We start from the raw sequence: 17,552 nt of genomic DNA on the forward strand, positions 1-17,552 counted from the left end.
GACTGTCGCTACCGGATACTAGCACATGTACCTACAGCTGGAGGAGGTTTGGTGCCAAATGTGGTGCGAATCTTTTTCTTTCACTGCTTCATTCCGATATCTGACCGACCTGTTGTCATTATTTCTGCTGAGCTCATCTGTCAAAATTCAAAAGGTTTAACGTGTGTTTAATGGCGTTATGTACTATGGCTGACACGATTAGTCGACTAATCAACTATTAAATTAGTCGACAACTGATTTAATAGTCGATCAGTCGTTACTTTATATTATATGGAGTCAGAGTGTAGTAAAGTTGAAAGTTATAATGACATTCTGATAGTTTTTTGGACTATTTCTGCATTTTTAAGATTTCTTAGGCTATTTCGGAGTTTAGCTAATATTTCAGCTACAAGCTAGCTCTTTGGGCTAATTTAGGATTTTTTTTCAGTTCTTTTAGTCTAATTTGGAGTTTAGCTAATATTTCAGCTGCATGCTAGCTGTTTTGGCTAACTTGTGCTTTTTTCAGTTTTTAAGTTAATTTGGCATTTAACTAATGTTTCAGCTAACAATCAGCTTCAGCGATTTCAGCTATCAGCTTTAGCATCTTTAGCAGCCAAAATCAACTGACAGCATTCACACTAGATATTGTATATAAAAAATAATCAGTGATTTGTCGACTATTAAAATAATCGTTTGTACATAAGGGCTGAAAACAAACTTAAGAACTTGTTCAGTGACGGTCATGAATACGGAAGCCCATAATGTACGTTTAAGGGTGTTTACATTGACGTTTTTTGAAAATGGTCGCTTGAACGTCAGTTTTTGAGTCCAGAGCGAGTGTATCGTTCTCTACAGTCCCCTTGAGAAGTGGCCACGCCCCTTTACGACCATCCATTCACAACGCAAAAATCTACAGACCTCGTATGGGTCAACCCCCCGTACTGGTCATGTGACTGCACTTTAAGGTCATTTAATTTCTGCACAACGATAAAGAAAATCCACATTTACTAGTTTTCATAGCAAGTGGTTAATCAAGTTGACGAATCCGTGTTTGGAGTTTGGAAACCTTCTCCACAGGTCTCACGGTCACCTGAGCGTTATTTAACCAAAGCAGATGCACAGCAGCTTCCTGATGGCCGCTGGCTCCGCCTCCTCTTCCTCTTGCCCTGCAAAGACAGCAGCAGTCAAAGGTTGGGTTTGCTTTGGCGGCGTGGTGCGTTGGCGGTACCCACGTAGTTGTCCCTGGCGGACCATCCCGGGTAGAGCTGCATGTGCAGCAGCCGCTCCTTCTGGGCCAGCTCGTAGTACTTGGACTGCTCCGAGCGAGGCAGCGTGTGCCACTGAGGAGGAGGTCTGAGTGAGCTCCTGAGAGTGAAGTGGGTGTGGCCTAAGTCAAAGGATGGGGGAGGGGCTCACCCTGCGTCCCAGGATCCGGTTGATGGCGGCGCTCTCCCTCTGGCCTCCTTCCTGCTGCACCTTCTGCCTCATCTCCTTCATGTAGAGCATGAAGGCGTTCAGAGGCTTCTTCACCGGCTGCCTGCAGCTGGAGGCGCGGGGACCCACGGAGAGACCGGTCAGAACCACAAACACAGGAATGACGGCTAACCTGGACTCGGACAGTCACCTGTTTGATTGTGACCCAAAGGCGGGTTGGGACGCACTGATTGGCTGGGAGGGGGGCGGGAGGAGTCTGTCGCTGTAGAGGAGGAGGGGCACCAGAGGATGGAGGGATGACTGAAAAAAAGAAAAAATGTTTCAAAATCACAAGTGTTCTTTTATTTATTGCGCGAGTTACATTAAAAAAATAACTCGATCGATGAATTTTATGCATTATTTATTTTTACAATAATCAGATGTTTTAAGGCTGTAAAACTCCTCACTACAAACTTTATGCTCTTTTCTCAGACAAACATGAACATTTTCTCACTTTTTTTCTCTTGTTTGAACTCTCAAAGTTAAAAATTCATAAAATGTGGCCAACTGAACGTATTCTGTACAGGAAATTGATTGTTTGACAAGATCTACAACCAATCAGAACACAATACACTTTAAAATGAATCCAAGACTGATTGAAAAACGGTGAACTGCAAAACTTTCATTTTTTTAACTTTATTTAACCAGGGAAGTCCTGTAGAGATTAAATATTTATTTTTCAAAGGAGCCCTGGGATGTTATGGCAACCTCTATATAGCGATGGAATATTGTTGATAAATCTAAAAATATCCCAGAGGGATCCACTAGAGGGCAGTCACGGGTCAGGATTTAAACATTTAAAAGTTGGAGTAGAAATAATCACTTTATAAGAATGAACCAACTGATGTGTATTTAATGTCTAATAAACTTCTGTGTTAATATTTATTAGATTTTTTACTTTAGTTTAAATTTATTCTTTACATCTGTAAACTTTCAGGATCTTGAGCGTTTATTTCTAAAGTTCTCTCCTGGTAGGAATCAAAAAGTGAAGCGGCTCTTAAAATGTGACAAATACAGAAGGAGAAGGAAACAGAAAACAACAGTTTTGTCTTTCTATTATGCCTGAATTTGTTAAAAATAATCTGTTTTAATTATTTTCATTCTAACCAAACACATCTTAAACTGGTTGAGTTAGTATCATTGACTGTATATGAGAACTGGACTCTCCAGGGGGGAGGAGTCACTCAATTCAGAAAGTACCAAAATCCCTTGGACTTCTATAGAGAAATAAACAGCTGATACTCTGTCATTCTATTGGTCAGAATAACAATTTCTGCTCCGATACATTTTTTCTTTAACATCTTCTTGATAATCCTCTTTTTTTAATTACATTTTTTCTGTGGTTTAAGTTATAAAACGACCTGCCGGCCTCCACATCCAACATTCAAAATTGTGTATATACTGTTTTCAGGTGGTATGGGTGTGGCCTTCCAACAAGCTCACTCCTGATTGGATGACTCCGACAGAGTCGGCCCAGTCTCTGCTTATTGATGACGTCTGGTTACAGCACGGCAGCGTTTGCATTGGAGAAAAAAAAGGCAACTGAATTGATGTTATTTGATCGGGGCCCAAGTAAGTCATTTTCTACAGATGATGTCACACTCACTCTCTCCAGGTTTCAGATACAGTCAGTGGTTAGCATTACTAAGAAATGCTAGCAGTATTCAAAGCTAACCAAATCCTTCTATGACCTTTAACCCCCACCTAGTGGACTCCTGTAAACTGGACAGAGCGACTGTCGCCCGGGAAACCGTGAAGCCTCGACAGTATAAGGAAGTGAGAGCAGCTCAGAGCGTTTCCCACTGCAGAGGTTCAGTGAAGGCGTCGGACACTCGCCTACAGCCAGAGCGGCTCGGTCTGAGCTGCTTAACGTTGATTCTGGTGGACAGGGAGCATATTTGCTGGAAGTGACAATAACGCTCAAACAAAGGCGGAGCTTCATCTTCTGCCTTCAGCCTGATCCTGATCAAAGCTGGATCTGATTGGACACGACTTCTGATCTAAATCCATCGTAGACGTTTGGACCGGGTCCTCAGAGGAACACAGGTCCCCACAAAGGTATACATACAGGTACATACCGCAGCAGCACAGTGGGTGTGTGTGGAGCAGCGCTGCCCCCCGCTGGACACACCGGGATACTGCAGGCGGGAAGACCAGTCGAACGTTTGAGCTGAACCTTAAATGTGGCGAGAAGATTTTTAAAAATCTTTTCTCACATGGACTTAAGAATGTTCTCATACCAACCGGAGTGAGGTGCTGAACGGTTCTGACTCGGTCCACTTGTCATACCCGTCTCCTTGAGTGGATTCAAAAGGATTTGAAGAAACTTTACTTAAAAACAAAACGATGAAATAACATTTTCAGGTTAAAAACCTAATTCTAAAAATAAGAGAAAGAATTATTTTAAATACTGTTGAAGGAATTTGCATTTATTGTAAAGGCGAGTGGGAAGTAAATTCTGTTTTAGTTTTTTTCTATTGAAAATTCCATAAAAAGAATGTGGCGAAAAAACGAATTCTGAATAACAAAATATCAAACTCAACAAAATGTGTAAATTTTATCAGCAACATGGGACTTTAAACCTGATTGTCTCATAAATATAATTCTTACGGTTTATGCTGGATTTTAGATTTAGATTTGATTCAAAAATGCAAAACAAAATGTGGAACACTACAAAATAATAATCAGTAGAGAAAAGGAAAATAAAACAAAAGAAATACAAAATAAACTGAACTCAAAAAACACATTTGAAAAGGATTTAGGCAGAAGCTTCATTTAAGTTTATCCCTTTAGCTACTTTTAACATTCATAATATTCAACATAATTATATGTTCTATTTCCACAATTAATGTCATAATTTTGGTTCATCCATCCTGTATCTTAAGAACTTTTCCTCTTTAAGTTTGACAGTAAATTGTTTGTCTGTTTATATTGATTCTGTTTCTCAAACTACAGTTTTAAGATGAATAAAAACATTTTAATTCTTGAAAAGTTTAGTTTTAAACATTGAAGCTACATTTTAAAAAGCTTTTATTTTTTTATTCATAACAAAAGGACAAAATACTCACAGGATCAGCTGATATTTGATCCATCCTGAGAAAATCTAGATCTCAGCGCAGTGATAGAGAAGCAGCAGAACTCTGACCGGCGGTTCTGATGAAGAGGAGTCTGTAGTTCTGATGAAGAGGAGTCTGTGGTTCTGATGAAGAGGAGTCTGTGGTTCTGATGAAGAGGAGTCTGTAGTTCTGATGAAGAGGAGTCTGTGGTTCTGATGAAGAGGAGTCTGTAGTTCTGATGAAGAGGAGTCTGCGGTTATGATGAAGAGGACTCCTCGTCCCTCCTCGAGCTGCTGCTGCTGCTGATGATCTCTGCTTTGTTCCTGAAGCTTTAATGTGACATCTGTGTTGTGAGGTCAATAGGTCAGAACTGTGGAGTGAATGTGGAAAACTCAGTGATCCCGCCCCGTCCTCCTCATCCTCCTCATCTTCATCTTTATGTTCACACTGACATGATAATAAAGCAAAATGATGAATTTCTCATCAAAACTTTAGCTTTGATTTCAACACTAAAACCTCAAATTAAATCAATTTCCTTCGTTCTACACTGTTAAAAATGAACTGATTTTAACATTTGATGCAGAATCTGGTTGAATAAATTCAATAAATTTATAATGAATTTTGAAATGTAGGAAAAACTCTAAAAGCTTTAAATTTTCTCCTAAGAAAGATTTTTTTTTTCAGAGATAAAACAATATTTTAGATTTTTCCAGTTTTGTTGAAACACATAGACATAATGCTGACGGTTCCATAGGTTTGTGTTTGTACAAAATTCTCCTTTTAAACCAATAGCATCCTGTATAACTCAGTTTATTCTATTTATAAAGCCCAATATAACAAGACAGATGTCTCAACAGGCTTCCTACTGGTCACTGTCCAAAAACATAAAGTCGAACATGAAATATAAATAACAGCTGATTGTCAGATTAAACTAAACTAGCTATCCCTGTCCTTAGACGCTCCTCCTCTGTAAGAAAACTTCAGAAAAAAACAGATTCTGGGGAAGAAAAAAAATGAAGAAACTTCAGGGAAGTTTAGGAAAGACAGGAGATTTACCAGAACTGTTTAAGAATAATTATCTTATCTAACTCTACAACTACATGATTGAATAGAGTTCATCCATAAAGGGACAGCTGGGGGCAAGAGTCAAGCCAGAGGCGAGGTCCACGGCCAAGGACAGGAGCACAGACGATCCACCTGGAATCTCTTGAGGAACAACACATGAATCACACTGCACCAAACAGAAGCAGAGAACTAAATTAAAAATAACTGTTAGTGGAGTAGATACAAATAGAGGACAGAACTCCAGGGCACCACGCTTTCACCAGCAGTATAAGAAGACGCAGATAAACCAGGATAAGATAAATTAGCCGAGATGAGCTAAATTAAGATAAATTAGATTCAATCTTTCTGAGTCTTCTTTTGTTCATTGAGGTCTGCTTTCTGAGAAATGCAAAAATACAGAGATAAAAAAATAATAATGCTGAGGTTGATGTAAATTGATGTTATTAAATTAAACAGAATGGTGGAATCAGGATAGTTTCCTCCTTCAGCGTCTGCTCAAACAGCCTTTCTCCCCTTTTCCCACATTGACCTCCCCCTGGCGTCCCTCCTCCCCCTCTGTGGTGTTGGGGTCAGGGGTGAAGTCCCCCCCCGGACCTGTCACAGCGTCTTACTGCAAACCTCTCATGAGAAACAGCATTTTTCTGTCATTTGAACTGAGAATAAAATATTCTAGAGGCTTCTGGTGTTTCAATTCTCCACATTTCAGTGTTTGTTGGTTTAATTCTTCAATCGTGGATCCGTTTAAAAAATCTGTTTGATGTGAAGTAGAAGCAGCTTCACATCAAAGCAATAGCAGTTTCTGAAGCTAAACTGAAAAACATTCCAGCTTCCATACTCGCTTAATTACTTTTGTGGTCATCGTGAGGATGCTGGAGCCTATCCCAGCAGGGTGAAGGTGGGGTTCACCCAGGACGAATCACGACTGAGAATTTCTGGCAAAAAAAAAAAAAATAAGACAAAAACACCTGAAGATCAGGAAAAGACTTCACCTGATTCATCGTCTCCTTCATAACACAAAACAGCCTTACGACCACAAAGGAGAAATGTCTCCACCTGGTGGTTATCAGGACAATGACACACATGTGGAATGTGTGGGAGAGATCTGTGAAGAGGAACTCATCAGAGAGGTTCTGTCACAGAGAACGTTTAGTATTCTTTAAGTAGATCGTCTGGACTGGGATGTGATTGAAGATGTTAGGCGGAGGCAATATGCTTCAGCTTTTGTCACTGTGCTTCAGCTTTTGTCGTCATGCTTCAGCTTTTGTCTCTGTACTTCAGCTTTTGTCGTCACGCTTCAGCTTTTGTCTCTGTACTTCAGCTTTTGTCGTTGTGCTTCAGCTTTTGTCTCTGTACTTCAGCTTTTGTCGTTGTGCTTCAGCTTTTGCTGTCATGCTTCAGCTTTTGTCGTTGTGTTTCAGCTTTTGCTGTCGTGCTTCAGCTTTTGTCACTGTGCTTCAGCTTTTGCTGTCATGCTTCAGCTTTTGTCGTTGTGCTTCAGCTTTTGTCGTCGTGCTTCAGCTTTTGTCACTTTGCTTCAGCTTTTGCCGTTGTGCTTCAGCTTTTGTCGTCGTGCTTCAGCTTTTGTCACTTTGCTTCAGCTTTTGTAATCGTGCTGCAGCTTTTGTTGTCATGCTTCAGCTTTTGCCTCTGTGCTTCAGCTTTTGCCGTTGTGCTTCAGCTTTTGCCGTTGTGCTTCAGCTTTTGCCGTTGTGCTTCAGCTTTTGTCGTCGTGCTTCAGCTTTTGTCGTCGTGCTTCAGCTTTGGTCTCTGTGCTTCAGCTTTTGCTGCCGTGCTTCAGCTGTTGTCGCCGTGTCTTCTGCATTTATGTGAGCTGTTTTGGCGACTGTATATTAATTTGAAAATCAACATTTTGTTCAAACAGAAAACCAAGAATCTAAAAATAAGTGTTTTTTTAAATTAAAAACTTTTGTTCTGAAGTATTGACCCCAAATTTACGTTTTTAGGAATAAAGTTTATGTAGAAAAAAACAAAAACCTTTGATTTTTTTTAAAGATTCTTTAGTTTTCCATGAAAAAGACAATTTACAAAACAGTTCAACTAAAGTGTATTTTTTCTCCCATCATGCTTTGCTGAATCACAATGCATTAATATTAAGACTAAGATATGAAATAAAAAGTGAAAGTTATAAAACAGATGAAGCAGATCAAGGCAATGTCAGAATAAAAGCAGAGATAAAAACAGAGCGGTTCAACAAAATAAAAGTTTCAGGTTTTTTCTGTCATGAAATCTTTTTTGAACCAAAATACTTCAAATGTGACATTTTTCTGAAAACGTTTTGGTGTGTTTGTTCAGTCTGTGGTGGTTTCATCAGAACTCTGGGTAAAATGTTGAAGAAACGTTTGGATTTTGGGTCGAACGCTGTTCCCTGATCCACAGCAGAAGCTGTGAGTAGATCAAACTGCTGATCTGAAGATCAACCCTGAATCTGATCATCAGGATCAGTAACCCAAACAGAGATCCAGCTCTGAAGATGCTGTTCTTGAGCTGTTTCTGGTTTAAGCTTCATTTTAGGATTCTGGAGGAGAGTCCTGGTGGTGGTAGCATCATGATGTGGGGCCACCAGCAGGACGACGTCTGGGGGGTCGGGGTGGGGGGGCTGGAATGGATCAGACTGAACCGGCGGCGTTCTGGTGAACCATCATCCTGCTGCTGGTTCAGATGTGGTTTTAAGGCGGTTGGACTCTGACCCGGACCCGGTGCTGGACGGTTCTGGACCGTGCTGAAGGAGAGCTCCTCCCCTGAGCGTGGAGGGCGCTCGGACCCTTCAGGGGGCGTCCTCGGCGGCGTGGTGGCTCCTCATGTGGCTCTTCAGGCAGTGGCTCTGCGTGAAGGCCTTGTCGCAGTGCGAGCACTTGTAGGGTCTCTCCCCGTTGTGGGTGCGCATGTGGACCGTCAGGTGCTCCTGCCGCGAGCACGCCTTCCCGCACACGCCGCACGTGAAGCGCTTGATCCCCAGGTGGCTCCGGATGTGGCTGTTCAGCGTGCTCTTGAGCTTGAAGAAGCGGCCGCAGTGCTTGCAGTCGTACGGCGCCTCGCCGGTGTGGACCCGCAGGTGCTTCTTGAGCGCCTCGTTGGTCAGGAAGCCGCGGCTGCACACGGCGCAGACGAACGGCCTCTCGCCGCTGTGCGTCTTCATGTGCGCCACCAGGCTGCAGCTGGACAGGAAGGTCTTGCAGCACATGTGGCAGAGGAACGGCCGGTCCCGGACCGTGTGGGTCTTCTCGTGGGACTTGAGGGTTCCCGGGAGTTTGAAGCGCTTCCCGCAGACCTGGCAGCCGAAGCGGCGCTCTCCGGAGTGCGTCATCTTGTGTCGGGACAGCGAGCGGCGGTCGTAGACCAGCTTGTTGCAGATGTTGCAGTGGTACTGGTCCTTGCTGGCGTGCGCCTTCTTGTGCGCGGTGAGCTGCGCCTTCAGTCCGAAGGACTTGGGGCACACGTCGCACTTGTAGGGCTTGTCCGCCACGTGGATCCAGCGGTGGACGCTCAGGGAGGACAGGTTGACGAAGGTTTTGCTGCAGTCGCTGCACCTGAAGGGCCGGTCGCCGGTGTGCAGGGAGGTGTGGTTGTGGAGGCCGGAGAGCGTCAGGAAGGACTTCCCGCAGTGCGCGCAGGTGTGGGTCTTCTGGTGCGTCTTCAGGTGAGCTTTCAGCCCCTCCGGGGTCTGACACTCCTCTCCGCAGACGCCACAAACGCTCGGCGGCTCGTCGGCGTGGGTCCAGGCGTGTTTGATCAGGCTGCCCAGGATGCGGTACCAAACCCCGCACACCCTGCAGGAGGTTCTGCTGCGGCTCGTCTTCCGTGAGCCGGACAGCGGGACCCGCCTGACCAGTTCAGGTTCCGGTTTCCAGTCCAGGTCTGGGTCCACGGCGCCGCTGAATTCTCCATCCGTGTGTGGCATGGAGCTGGTGCTCGGGGAATCGGCGCTGATCCCACCTGAGGGGGCGCTGTAGAGCAGCAACAATGTAAACGTTAACGACGTCGCAGACGACAGCAGGAAACTCTCCAACCGTTTATACAGACAACAGATTCTGAGAAGTAGCTTGTGTCAATATCCGCGTAAAGCTACTTTGATTTAAATTACTTCTCTAAGTACTTCGTTATTGTAAAGTGTTGCATATCGGCACAAAGCTACTTTGATTTAAATTACTTCTCTAAGTACTTCGTTATTGTAAAGTGTTGCATATCGGCACAAAGCTACTTTTTCCCAAATAAAAATAACAGTTAGTACTTCAGTGAGTACTTCAGTACTGTAAAGTGTTACATATCTCTGCAAAGCTATGTTTTTCCGCATCAGAATACGGATGTTTGAGTACTTGAATAAGTACTTTGATGTTGTAAAGTGTTGCTTAAGTACTCCAGTACTGTAAAGTGTCGTGTATTGGCTTAATGCTACTTTTGTCCGCTTAAAAATTAAGTTTGTACAAGTTACTTGCTTGAGTACTTCATTATTTTAAAGTCTTGCCAATCAGTGCAAAGGTGATTTTCTCAACTTAAGTATATGTTGGTTTAAATTACTTCCGTAAGTACTTAGTTATTGTAAAGTATTATATATTGGCACAAAACTACTTTTCTCCACGTCAGAACTCGTTGGTTTACTTCTGGATGAGTACTTCAGTACTGTAAAGAGTTCTCCTCAAAGACAGAATCTGTATCAGTTACTTGCTCAAGTACTTCGGTACTACAAAGTGCTGCTGAAAGGTACTTTTTAAAAATACATAGTAATCAGTAATTTGATGAAGTACTTTGGTACTGTAAAGTCTGCACAAGTTATTTTTTTAAGCGTAAAAATGACTGAACTCCATCTGCTGCTCCGGATATCTGAACCTTTCTGGATCAGAACCGAACCAGCCTCCTAAACTCACCTTGAGTGGAGTCCGGCGGCGTCCTGGTTCTGCTCGCCGTCGCTGCCTGGAGGCTCGTCTTCCTCTTCACTCTCCTCTTCATCACCAGTCTGCAGGAGTTTAAAGAGTTGAACTCAGAACCTCCAGGTTTCCTCTCAGAGAAACCAGAACCGCTGACTGTCCCGTGAACCGGACCTCCGGCGCTCACCTTCATCCTGATGTAGAGGAGCGTCTTCTTGATGCCGGTGGACTTCATGCTCCTGTAGATCTCCTCGGGCGTCAGGGCGTCGACTCGGAGCCGCCGCAGCCGCTTGCTGCGGTCCGACTTGTACACGCCCAGCTTCCGGTCGTCCCGGTCCAGTTGGGGGAAGGAGGCGCGCAGGAGGTCCAGGAACTCGGGCTCCTGGAGTCCTCGAGGACACTCCAGCTCCTGGACGGGCGACCTCTGCAACACTGGACCAGAGGACGCCGCGTGAACGCCAGCGGACTCAAAGAGGACCGCGGTCCTCTTCTGAGCTCACCAGAACCCGGAGACTCGTCGGGCCGCGGGTCTTCCAGCACGCAGATCCTCAGGACGTGGTGAGTGGGCTCCTCGCCGGTGCGTGGTCGGCCCCGCCTCCTCCTGCCGGGCGAAACCGACAGCAAGCTGCAGGGAGGAAGAAGAGCGATGAAGAACCCAGTAGAACCGGTTCAGAACACTCAGCTGTTCTGGTACCTGGATGTGGTGAGGGACTCCACCTCCTGGTTCTGTGGGGAAGGACCGTCCCTTTCTACTGTGGACTGGAGGAGATTCAGAGTCAGAAACACGGCGCCGGCGCCGGCAGACCCACAGAACCCGAAGCCTCACCAACCTTCAGCCGGATGTAGAGCGCCGAGTTCCCGCTGGACCGGATGGTTCTGTGGATGTGTTCTGGAGTCAGAGCCGGGACCTGGAGCGCCCGCAGCTTCCGACTGTTGTCCGTCACGAAGAGGTCAAAGGGCGCCCCGGAGGCCAGCTGAGGGAACCTGGACCTGAGCAGGTCCAGGAAGGAGGCCTCCTGAAGACCCCGAGGACACCGCAGGTCCTGGACCGGAAACTTCCTGAAAACTGGAGCGGAACATCAAAAACTCAACTAAAGGTTTGATTTACTTCAATAACATGAAAGATTGGATCAATCATCACCATAAATGACCAAAAACATGAAGATGGTTTTCCCTGAACTTCTCTCAGAGAACAATTACTTCATCCGTCCACTAGAGGTCACTGTTCTGCAGAGAACTGAAGCCTCGAAGCTTCAAAACTCCTGAAGTGTTCCAGAAGGAACAAACAGCTAAAAGGATCCAATTTATTTCAGGTATTCAAACAGAAACGGAGAAAAGATTCAACTTTGATCCAACATGGCCGCCCTCCCCGCAAAAATAAAAGCCTATCAATTCAGAAACTTTTATTTATAAAAGTTAAACTTTAAACTTGTGTGAGTTTGTGTGTCTGTGTGTTTGTGTGTCAGTGTGTGTGTGTGTGTCAGTGTGTGTTTGTGTGTCAGTGTGTGTTTGTGTGTGTGTTTGTGTGTAGCGTTGTGGATGCTAGAATGCAGAGTTCTGGTCTGTTCTCTGAGGCAGAACCGTCTCCTCTGCGTACCGTTGTTGGACAGAACCTCGGTTCCACTGTCCTCCAGCAGCCGGACCCTCAGATCCAGATGCTCCTGCTGGTCGCTGATCCGAGGTCTGCCGGGCCTCTTTCTTGGAGTCCGGATTCTGGGAGGACCGGACCTGAAAGCCACAGACCAGAAGAGGAGCTCTGATTGGCTGAAGCTCGACAGAGACTCCATCCAAGACGTCCTTTCAGGAACAAGCAGAACCTGGATGGGACTTCATAGTCCGGGTCCTTCAGGTCCTCCCGCTTCATCCTGCTGCTGGTTGTCGGCTGGACCAGAACCTGCTGCTCTTCGTTAGCATCGTCCTCGATGTACCAGATGTCCAGACTCCCGGAGTCCTCCATGTCTGCAAACACGGCAGTCAGAAACCCGAACCTCTGGACCAGGACCACCTCAAACCTAGAACCATACCTGTCTGTTGAGTCAGCACCGGTTCCCCGGGCTCCTGCCCCACCAGAACCACCTCAGAACCGCACAGGTCCTGGTCCCGAGCGCCCCCTAGTACCGCGAGAACAAACACCGTGACCTCCTGCCCCCACGTGACATCCCGAAAGGGGCGTGTCCTTACTTTATTTATGGTATAACCACGCCCCTTTGAGTGAAAACAGATCAAAGCAGAGACATTTGATCTCTGACTGACCGCGCCTGCGCAGTTTGACCTCCGGCTGCAGGAGCTCCAGCTGCCGCCGCTGCCGCTCGATCTGCCGCCGGAAGCCCGCAGCCTCCTCCTCGTAGTCGGCCACCGTCCGCTCCACCACCGCCAGGATGTCGCGCGCCGCCGTGCTCAGCTTCTCGGAGATGATTCCTCGGAGGATGTCGCTCTTCGACATGTCCCCGAGGCCGTCGAGCGGCCCCGAGCCGCCTTTCCAGTAGAACATCCCGCGGTTCGGCTCAAGCTCCAACACAAACAGCAGAAACACACGGCGGACTCGGTGCAGCACCGAACAACGTCCGTGGAGAAACGGAGACACGCCGAGGGTTCCGCCGTCATGGAAAGTATGCTAACTCCACATCATTGACTGTATATAGAGAACTGGACTGAGTGACTCCTCCCCCTTGCATTCCAAACAGGAAGTACCTGCTGGTTCAACGAGCCTAAAATCCCATAGACTTCTATAGAGAAATAAACAGCTGTTACCTAGTCATTCTATTAGATTATTTTTTGATAATCCTTTTCTTAAAAAAAAAAAGTTATAAACAGATCACTCAAATGTCTCAGTAAAAGCATGTGGTGTCCGCCGGCCACGCCCAAAACATTTGATTGACAGATTCTCCCAAACTGCTTTTAAGGTGTAGACTTTGTACAAAGGTTAGTTGCCATAGAAAAACTGACTCAGACCGACTTGAGCCAGTCACTGTCTGGCTCCAAATGGCGGCGTCCGTATCGATGAAAAGTGGCGACTGAATTCGCTTCATGTCGCTGGAGAGAAGTAAGATATTTTTTGAGTGACATCAGACTTGCTTTGTCCATCTCTATATACAGTCAACTTCGACTTCAGTTTAAAACTCTCTTTAGAATTTCACGACTTGGACACTTGAACTGCAGTAGGTTTTGGATCAGTCTGGATCTTATAGTCACCACATAAACTGGACTGGACCTGAGTTCAGATGTCAGGACCGTGTTGGACCTTGTGTTCAGAGACTAAGGGCCGGACCTGGACTCTGAGTCAGACTCTAGAAATGTTGCGTAGACCTGAAGGGTCTTTGTGAGGTTTGACACGGACACCTGCTCAGAAGCATACCCCTGGTTTCAGACTGCACCTGTAGACTTTGGACTGGTTCTGGTCTTCTGGTGCACCTTCAAGTTGGATTTAAGCTCATGGAGCCAGAACCTGAAGACAGTCTCTGTAGTCTCTACAGAGACTCCTGCGCTGTAACAGAAGGTTGTATCACAAAAACATCAGGTTCCCATCACGTTAGTCTCATTTATTGATTTTGTTGAGGAACAATAAAAGAACGTCAAATTTTAGAGATTTTTTTTTATTTATTATTCCATTTGACAGATTTATTTCATTCTCCATCAAAACGTTTTCTTTCCAAAAAGACGTTCCAAACAGTTTATCCTCCAGGTTCTAAGCAGAGAAAACAAAACCCTCATGAGAAAACAGAACCGATAGGTCTGTGGGTGTTCGAGTCGGTTCTCCTGGTGTTTGAGTCAGTTCTCCTGGTAATTGAGTCGGTTCTCCTGGTGTTTTAGTTGGTTCTCCTGGTGTTTCAGTCAGTTTTTCTGGTGTTTGAGTCGGTTCTCCTGGTGTTTGAGTCGGTTCTCCTGGTGTTTGTGTCGGTTCTCCTGGTGTTTGAGTCAGTTATCCTGATGTTCGAGTCGGTTCTTCTGGTGTTTGAGTCGGTTCTCCTGGTGTTTGTGTCGGTTCCTCTGCAGAGGTGATGGTCACACAAGCTCATCTGTCGAATCCTCATTGGCTCTGGGTCTAGTTCCTGCGTCGCTCCGTCAGGTGCAGAGAAAGCAGCAGCTGGACGAGCTGCAGGCCGAGAACAGCAGAGAACATGAACGTGGAGTCTCAGATGTCCTTGTTAAGAAGCAGTATTTTCTCTGCTGCCTTTGGACTGAGCCGGTTCCGTTTCCGGCTGAAAACCTCTCCAGCTTTGGAGAAGACGCGCTCGAAGGGCACGGAGGAGGCGGGGATGCACAGGTGCTTCTTGGCCAGGGAGAACAGGTGCGGGTAAATGTTTTTGTGTTCGTTCCAGTAGACCAGAGGATCTTCTGACCGCTCCAAGGGAGGATCCGTCATGTAGCGCTGGACCTCCAGCGTGGCGTCCGCTGTGGCGTTGCTGTGGGTTCTCACCATGGTGGCCTGGTCGTCCAGACTCTTCCAGAGGTTGAAAGCTGGAGGACAGAAGAAGGTGGAGACTTCAGATCAACGAAGACCCAAACCTGATGGGTTTTTGGTTCTAAAGTCCACCGGAACCACGGTGTCTCATGAACCGAACATCTGGACGTGCATTGTATATGGAGACGATGGATCTTCGGTTCTTACCTGGGTTCTTACCCGTGGAGGTCGCTCGAGCTGGTCGCTCTGTGGATCTGTCCGCCGTGGGCCTCACCAGCGCCGCACACTCGGCGGTCAGGGTTTGCACGGCATGCTGGGCCTTCTCTTGGCAGCGGAAGCCGATGGTTTTGAACCGGGGGTCGAGCAGCGTGGCCAGGGACAGGACGGGGTTGTCCTCCAGGCCGTCGAACTCCCTCCTGAGGCCCATGGACAAGTTCTGGCCCAGCAGCTCCGCCGTCACATTGTCCGAGTCTTCCGCCACCTCCTCCGTGGCGAGGAGCAGCATCTTGATCAGCGGGATCCCCATGGACCCCAGCACCCGCTTCTGCTCCGACATCTCCACGGTCGCCGTGTAAAACGGCTTCAGCACCTGCAGACAGGCCGCCGCCGTTTCGCTCTCGTCGCAGGACAGAGGCTCCACCTTGGCCCCGAGGGCGGTGAGGGCGGAGCCTATGGCCCGCCGCGCATCAAGCAGGCTCTGCAGCATCAGGAAGGTGCTGGTCCAGCGTGAGCTCTCCTCCCGCACCAGCTTGGTGGCGGGGAGAGCCAGCTTCAGCTGCTTGATCCTCAGCTTCTCCTTCGCTGCGGCGCTGGACCGGAAGACCGCCACCACCTCGCCCGCCCGCCGGCGCAGAACTTTCAGACCCGCTGTTTTATCCAGAGCCCTCTGAACCACGCTGTTCAGGGCGTGGGCGATGCACTCCACATGCGGTACGGCCAAGTCGTCCGCGGCGGCCATCATGCTCGGCGTGGCGTCGCTCACGAGGCACTTCACCTTCCCCTCCAGCCCCCACTCCGCCATCAGGGTCCTCTGAGCGTCCGCCACCTCCGCGGAACTGTGGTTCTGAGGGAACGGCAGAACCCCCAGCAGCACCGTGGCCAGCTTGGAGTTATCCAGCACGTAGTGACAGGCCACCGCCAGGCGCGCGTCCACGGACGTCCACAGGTCCACCGTCAGGCTGACGCCCTCCGCCCCCCGCAGCTGCGCCTGCGCCTCGGCCTTCTCCTCCTGATAGCGGTCGTCCACCATCTTCTTCAGGGCCTGTTTGCTCGGTAGCGCGTAGGACGGGTCCAGCTTCTTCACAAAGTCCCTGAAGCCCCGATCCTCCACGATGGAGCACGGCTGGGAGTCCTTCACCACCAGGTTGACCAGAGCCTGGTCCAGCTCCTGCTTCTTGTCTGCTAACACAGAGGAGATCCTTAAGGTGGAATGTTTAACGATCCAACATTCAGTGTTTTCACAGGATGTTCCATAAAAAATCCAGGATTTCATCATTAGAACTTTGGTGGATTCATAAACCATCTTTGTAAAATGTTCATATTTATCAGTTTTTTACTTTGGGAAATCTGTGACGTCATATTTGGCATTTAAATTGAAAAAAAGTAGTGAATGACACTGAAATCCAGGACCCTGGATTGTCCTGTACTGTGAAGTCTTTAAGGAGTAGTGATGGGAATCCGATCAAAACATTCAAAGACAGGTTGATCGGTTCAGGAGTCTCTGGTTGATCGGTGCCACTCACCGTAATCTGGTTCTAGGATGCCGTCATGCTTGGCTTTGAAGTGCCTCATCATGGACGAGGTGTTGTTGTTATAAGACAACTGCTGAGGACACAGCAGACACTGCAGCTGTGAGAAGAGCAGACCTCCGGTTAGTTCCTCACCTTACCCTCTTCATCAGCTCTGACCAGGCCGGAGAAGAAACACAAACCCTGTTTGGACTGATCAGCTCGAAGTGCTCCCACATCTGAGAACGAGGCCTCTTCCTGCCTGGAGGGGGAGAGATAAACACTGTGAGATGAATTTTGTTTTTTCTCTTGATAATGAGATAATCTGCGTCCCTCTTGCGATTAAAGCCCTGAGACGCAGATCTCCAAACTCTTTTAAGAAAATATTTTTAAAGTAACACTTTGTGATTCAATTCAATTCAATTCAATTTTATTTATATAGCCCAAAATCACAAAGAGATTTGCCTCATTGGGCTAAAACATGTCTAAAACATGTTTTTTTCCTCATACTGCCGTCGTCTTCTTCTGGAATAAGGTGTAGTGCTATAGCGTGATCGCCACCTTGTGGCCAAACTGAAACGCCCTCCAGCAGCACTGGTTACAATGTTAATGATCTGAACATTTTTACAGTTTCTCCTTTTGAGAAAACATGGAATAGTTTATGCTAATAATCTCATTATTTCACTAAGAAACTACAATATGTGAACTGTATCTAATTAATATAAATATATTCAAAACATATAATAGATTCTTAATGTATTCCTAAACAAATATGTATAAATGTATAAATACAAAGTTGAATTGAGGTGAAGAATCAAAAGAATTGGGAAAAAATCAGAATCAAATCGATTCATGCTCTTGTGAATCGAATCGATTAAACCAATTCCCAGCTTTAAATTTTACTCTGCACACCATGTTGTGTAGTAGATTATATATGTGGCTTCATTATTTTAACCACACAAGAAAA

General features: G+C 46.5%; 4 protein-coding genes across 4 annotated transcripts in view; 1 reads left to right on the plus strand and 3 right to left on the minus strand.

Moving 5' to 3' along the window:
- Positions 1-931: 931 nt before the first annotated feature.
- On the minus strand, positions 932-4,801 carry LOC112155819 (transcription factor 7). Its single transcript, XM_024287770.2, has 7 exons — positions 4,521-4,801; positions 3,697-3,748; positions 3,531-3,628; positions 1,604-1,713; positions 1,396-1,522; positions 1,212-1,319; positions 932-1,145 (listed from the first exon to the last, which is right to left on the minus strand). The coding sequence occupies exons 1-7, from the start codon at positions 4,542-4,544 to the stop codon at positions 1,077-1,079; spliced, it is 588 nt and encodes a 195-aa protein (XP_024143538.1). The 5' UTR covers positions 4,545-4,801; the 3' UTR covers positions 932-1,076.
- A 2,773-nt stretch (positions 4,802-7,574) lies between these two features.
- On the minus strand, positions 7,575-12,973 carry LOC112155791 (zinc finger protein 37). Its single transcript, XM_024287730.2, has 10 exons — positions 12,710-12,973; positions 12,481-12,567; positions 12,274-12,415; positions 12,054-12,184; positions 11,287-11,522; positions 11,151-11,215; positions 10,957-11,081; positions 10,644-10,888; positions 10,457-10,545; positions 7,575-9,538 (listed from the first exon to the last, which is right to left on the minus strand). Exons 1-10 carry the CDS (start codon positions 12,945-12,947, stop codon positions 8,359-8,361), a joined length of 2,538 nt encoding a protein of 845 aa, XP_024143498.1. The 5' UTR covers positions 12,948-12,973; the 3' UTR covers positions 7,575-8,358.
- The window catches only part of LOC112155784 (zinc finger protein 595), a gene marked incomplete in the record, with an annotated part of 63,135 nt that continues 58,495 nt past the window's right edge, over positions 12,913-17,552 (plus strand). Inside the window, 1 exon segment of the mRNA XM_036216632.1 lies at positions 12,913-13,065.
- The window catches only part of LOC112155792 (zinc finger BED domain-containing protein 4), a 5,143-nt gene continuing 1,972 nt past the window's right edge, over positions 14,382-17,552 (minus strand). Inside the window, exons 2-5 of the mRNA XM_024287731.2 lie at positions 16,789-16,847; positions 16,601-16,706; positions 15,066-16,256; positions 14,382-14,914 (exon numbers count right to left, since the gene is read on the minus strand). Of these exons, the coding sequence (XP_024143499.1) occupies positions 14,589-14,914; positions 15,066-16,256; positions 16,601-16,706; positions 16,789-16,847 (1,682 nt within the window). The 3' untranslated portion in view covers positions 14,382-14,588. The remainder of the gene's footprint in view (positions 14,915-15,065; positions 16,257-16,600; positions 16,707-16,788; positions 16,848-17,552) is intronic.

The sequence above is a fragment of the Oryzias melastigma genome, linkage group LG18, assembly GCF_002922805.2.
Source record: "Oryzias melastigma strain HK-1 linkage group LG18, ASM292280v2, whole genome shotgun sequence".
NCBI lineage: Eukaryota > Metazoa > Chordata > Actinopteri > Beloniformes > Adrianichthyidae > Oryzias > Oryzias melastigma.

Bases quoted from the DNA above. Each gene is read 5' to 3' on its own strand.
- LOC112155819 (XM_024287770.2), bottom strand. From the start codon at position 4,544: ATGGATCAAATATCAGCTGATCCT. The intron at 3,629-3,696 runs GTTGGTATGAGA...GCCACATTTAAG, and splicing joins CCGTTCAGCACCTCACTCCG to GTTCAGCTCAAACGTTCGAC. The intron at 1,523-1,603 runs GTGACTGTCCGA...CCGCGCCTCCAG, and splicing joins TTTGGGTCACAATCAAACAG to CTGCAGGCAGCCGGTGAAGA.
- LOC112155791 (XM_024287730.2), bottom strand. From the start codon at position 12,947: ATGTTCTACTGGAAAGGCGGCTCGGGGCCGCTCGACGGCCTCGGGGAC. The intron at 11,523-12,053 runs GTACGCAGAGGA...GTTCCGCTCCAG, and splicing joins CGAGGTTCTGTCCAACAACG to TTTTCAGGAAGTTTCCGGTC. The intron at 10,546-10,643 runs GTGAGCGCCGGA...AAACTCCTGCAG, and splicing joins TCCTCTACATCAGGATGAAG to ACTGGTGATGAAGAGGAGAG.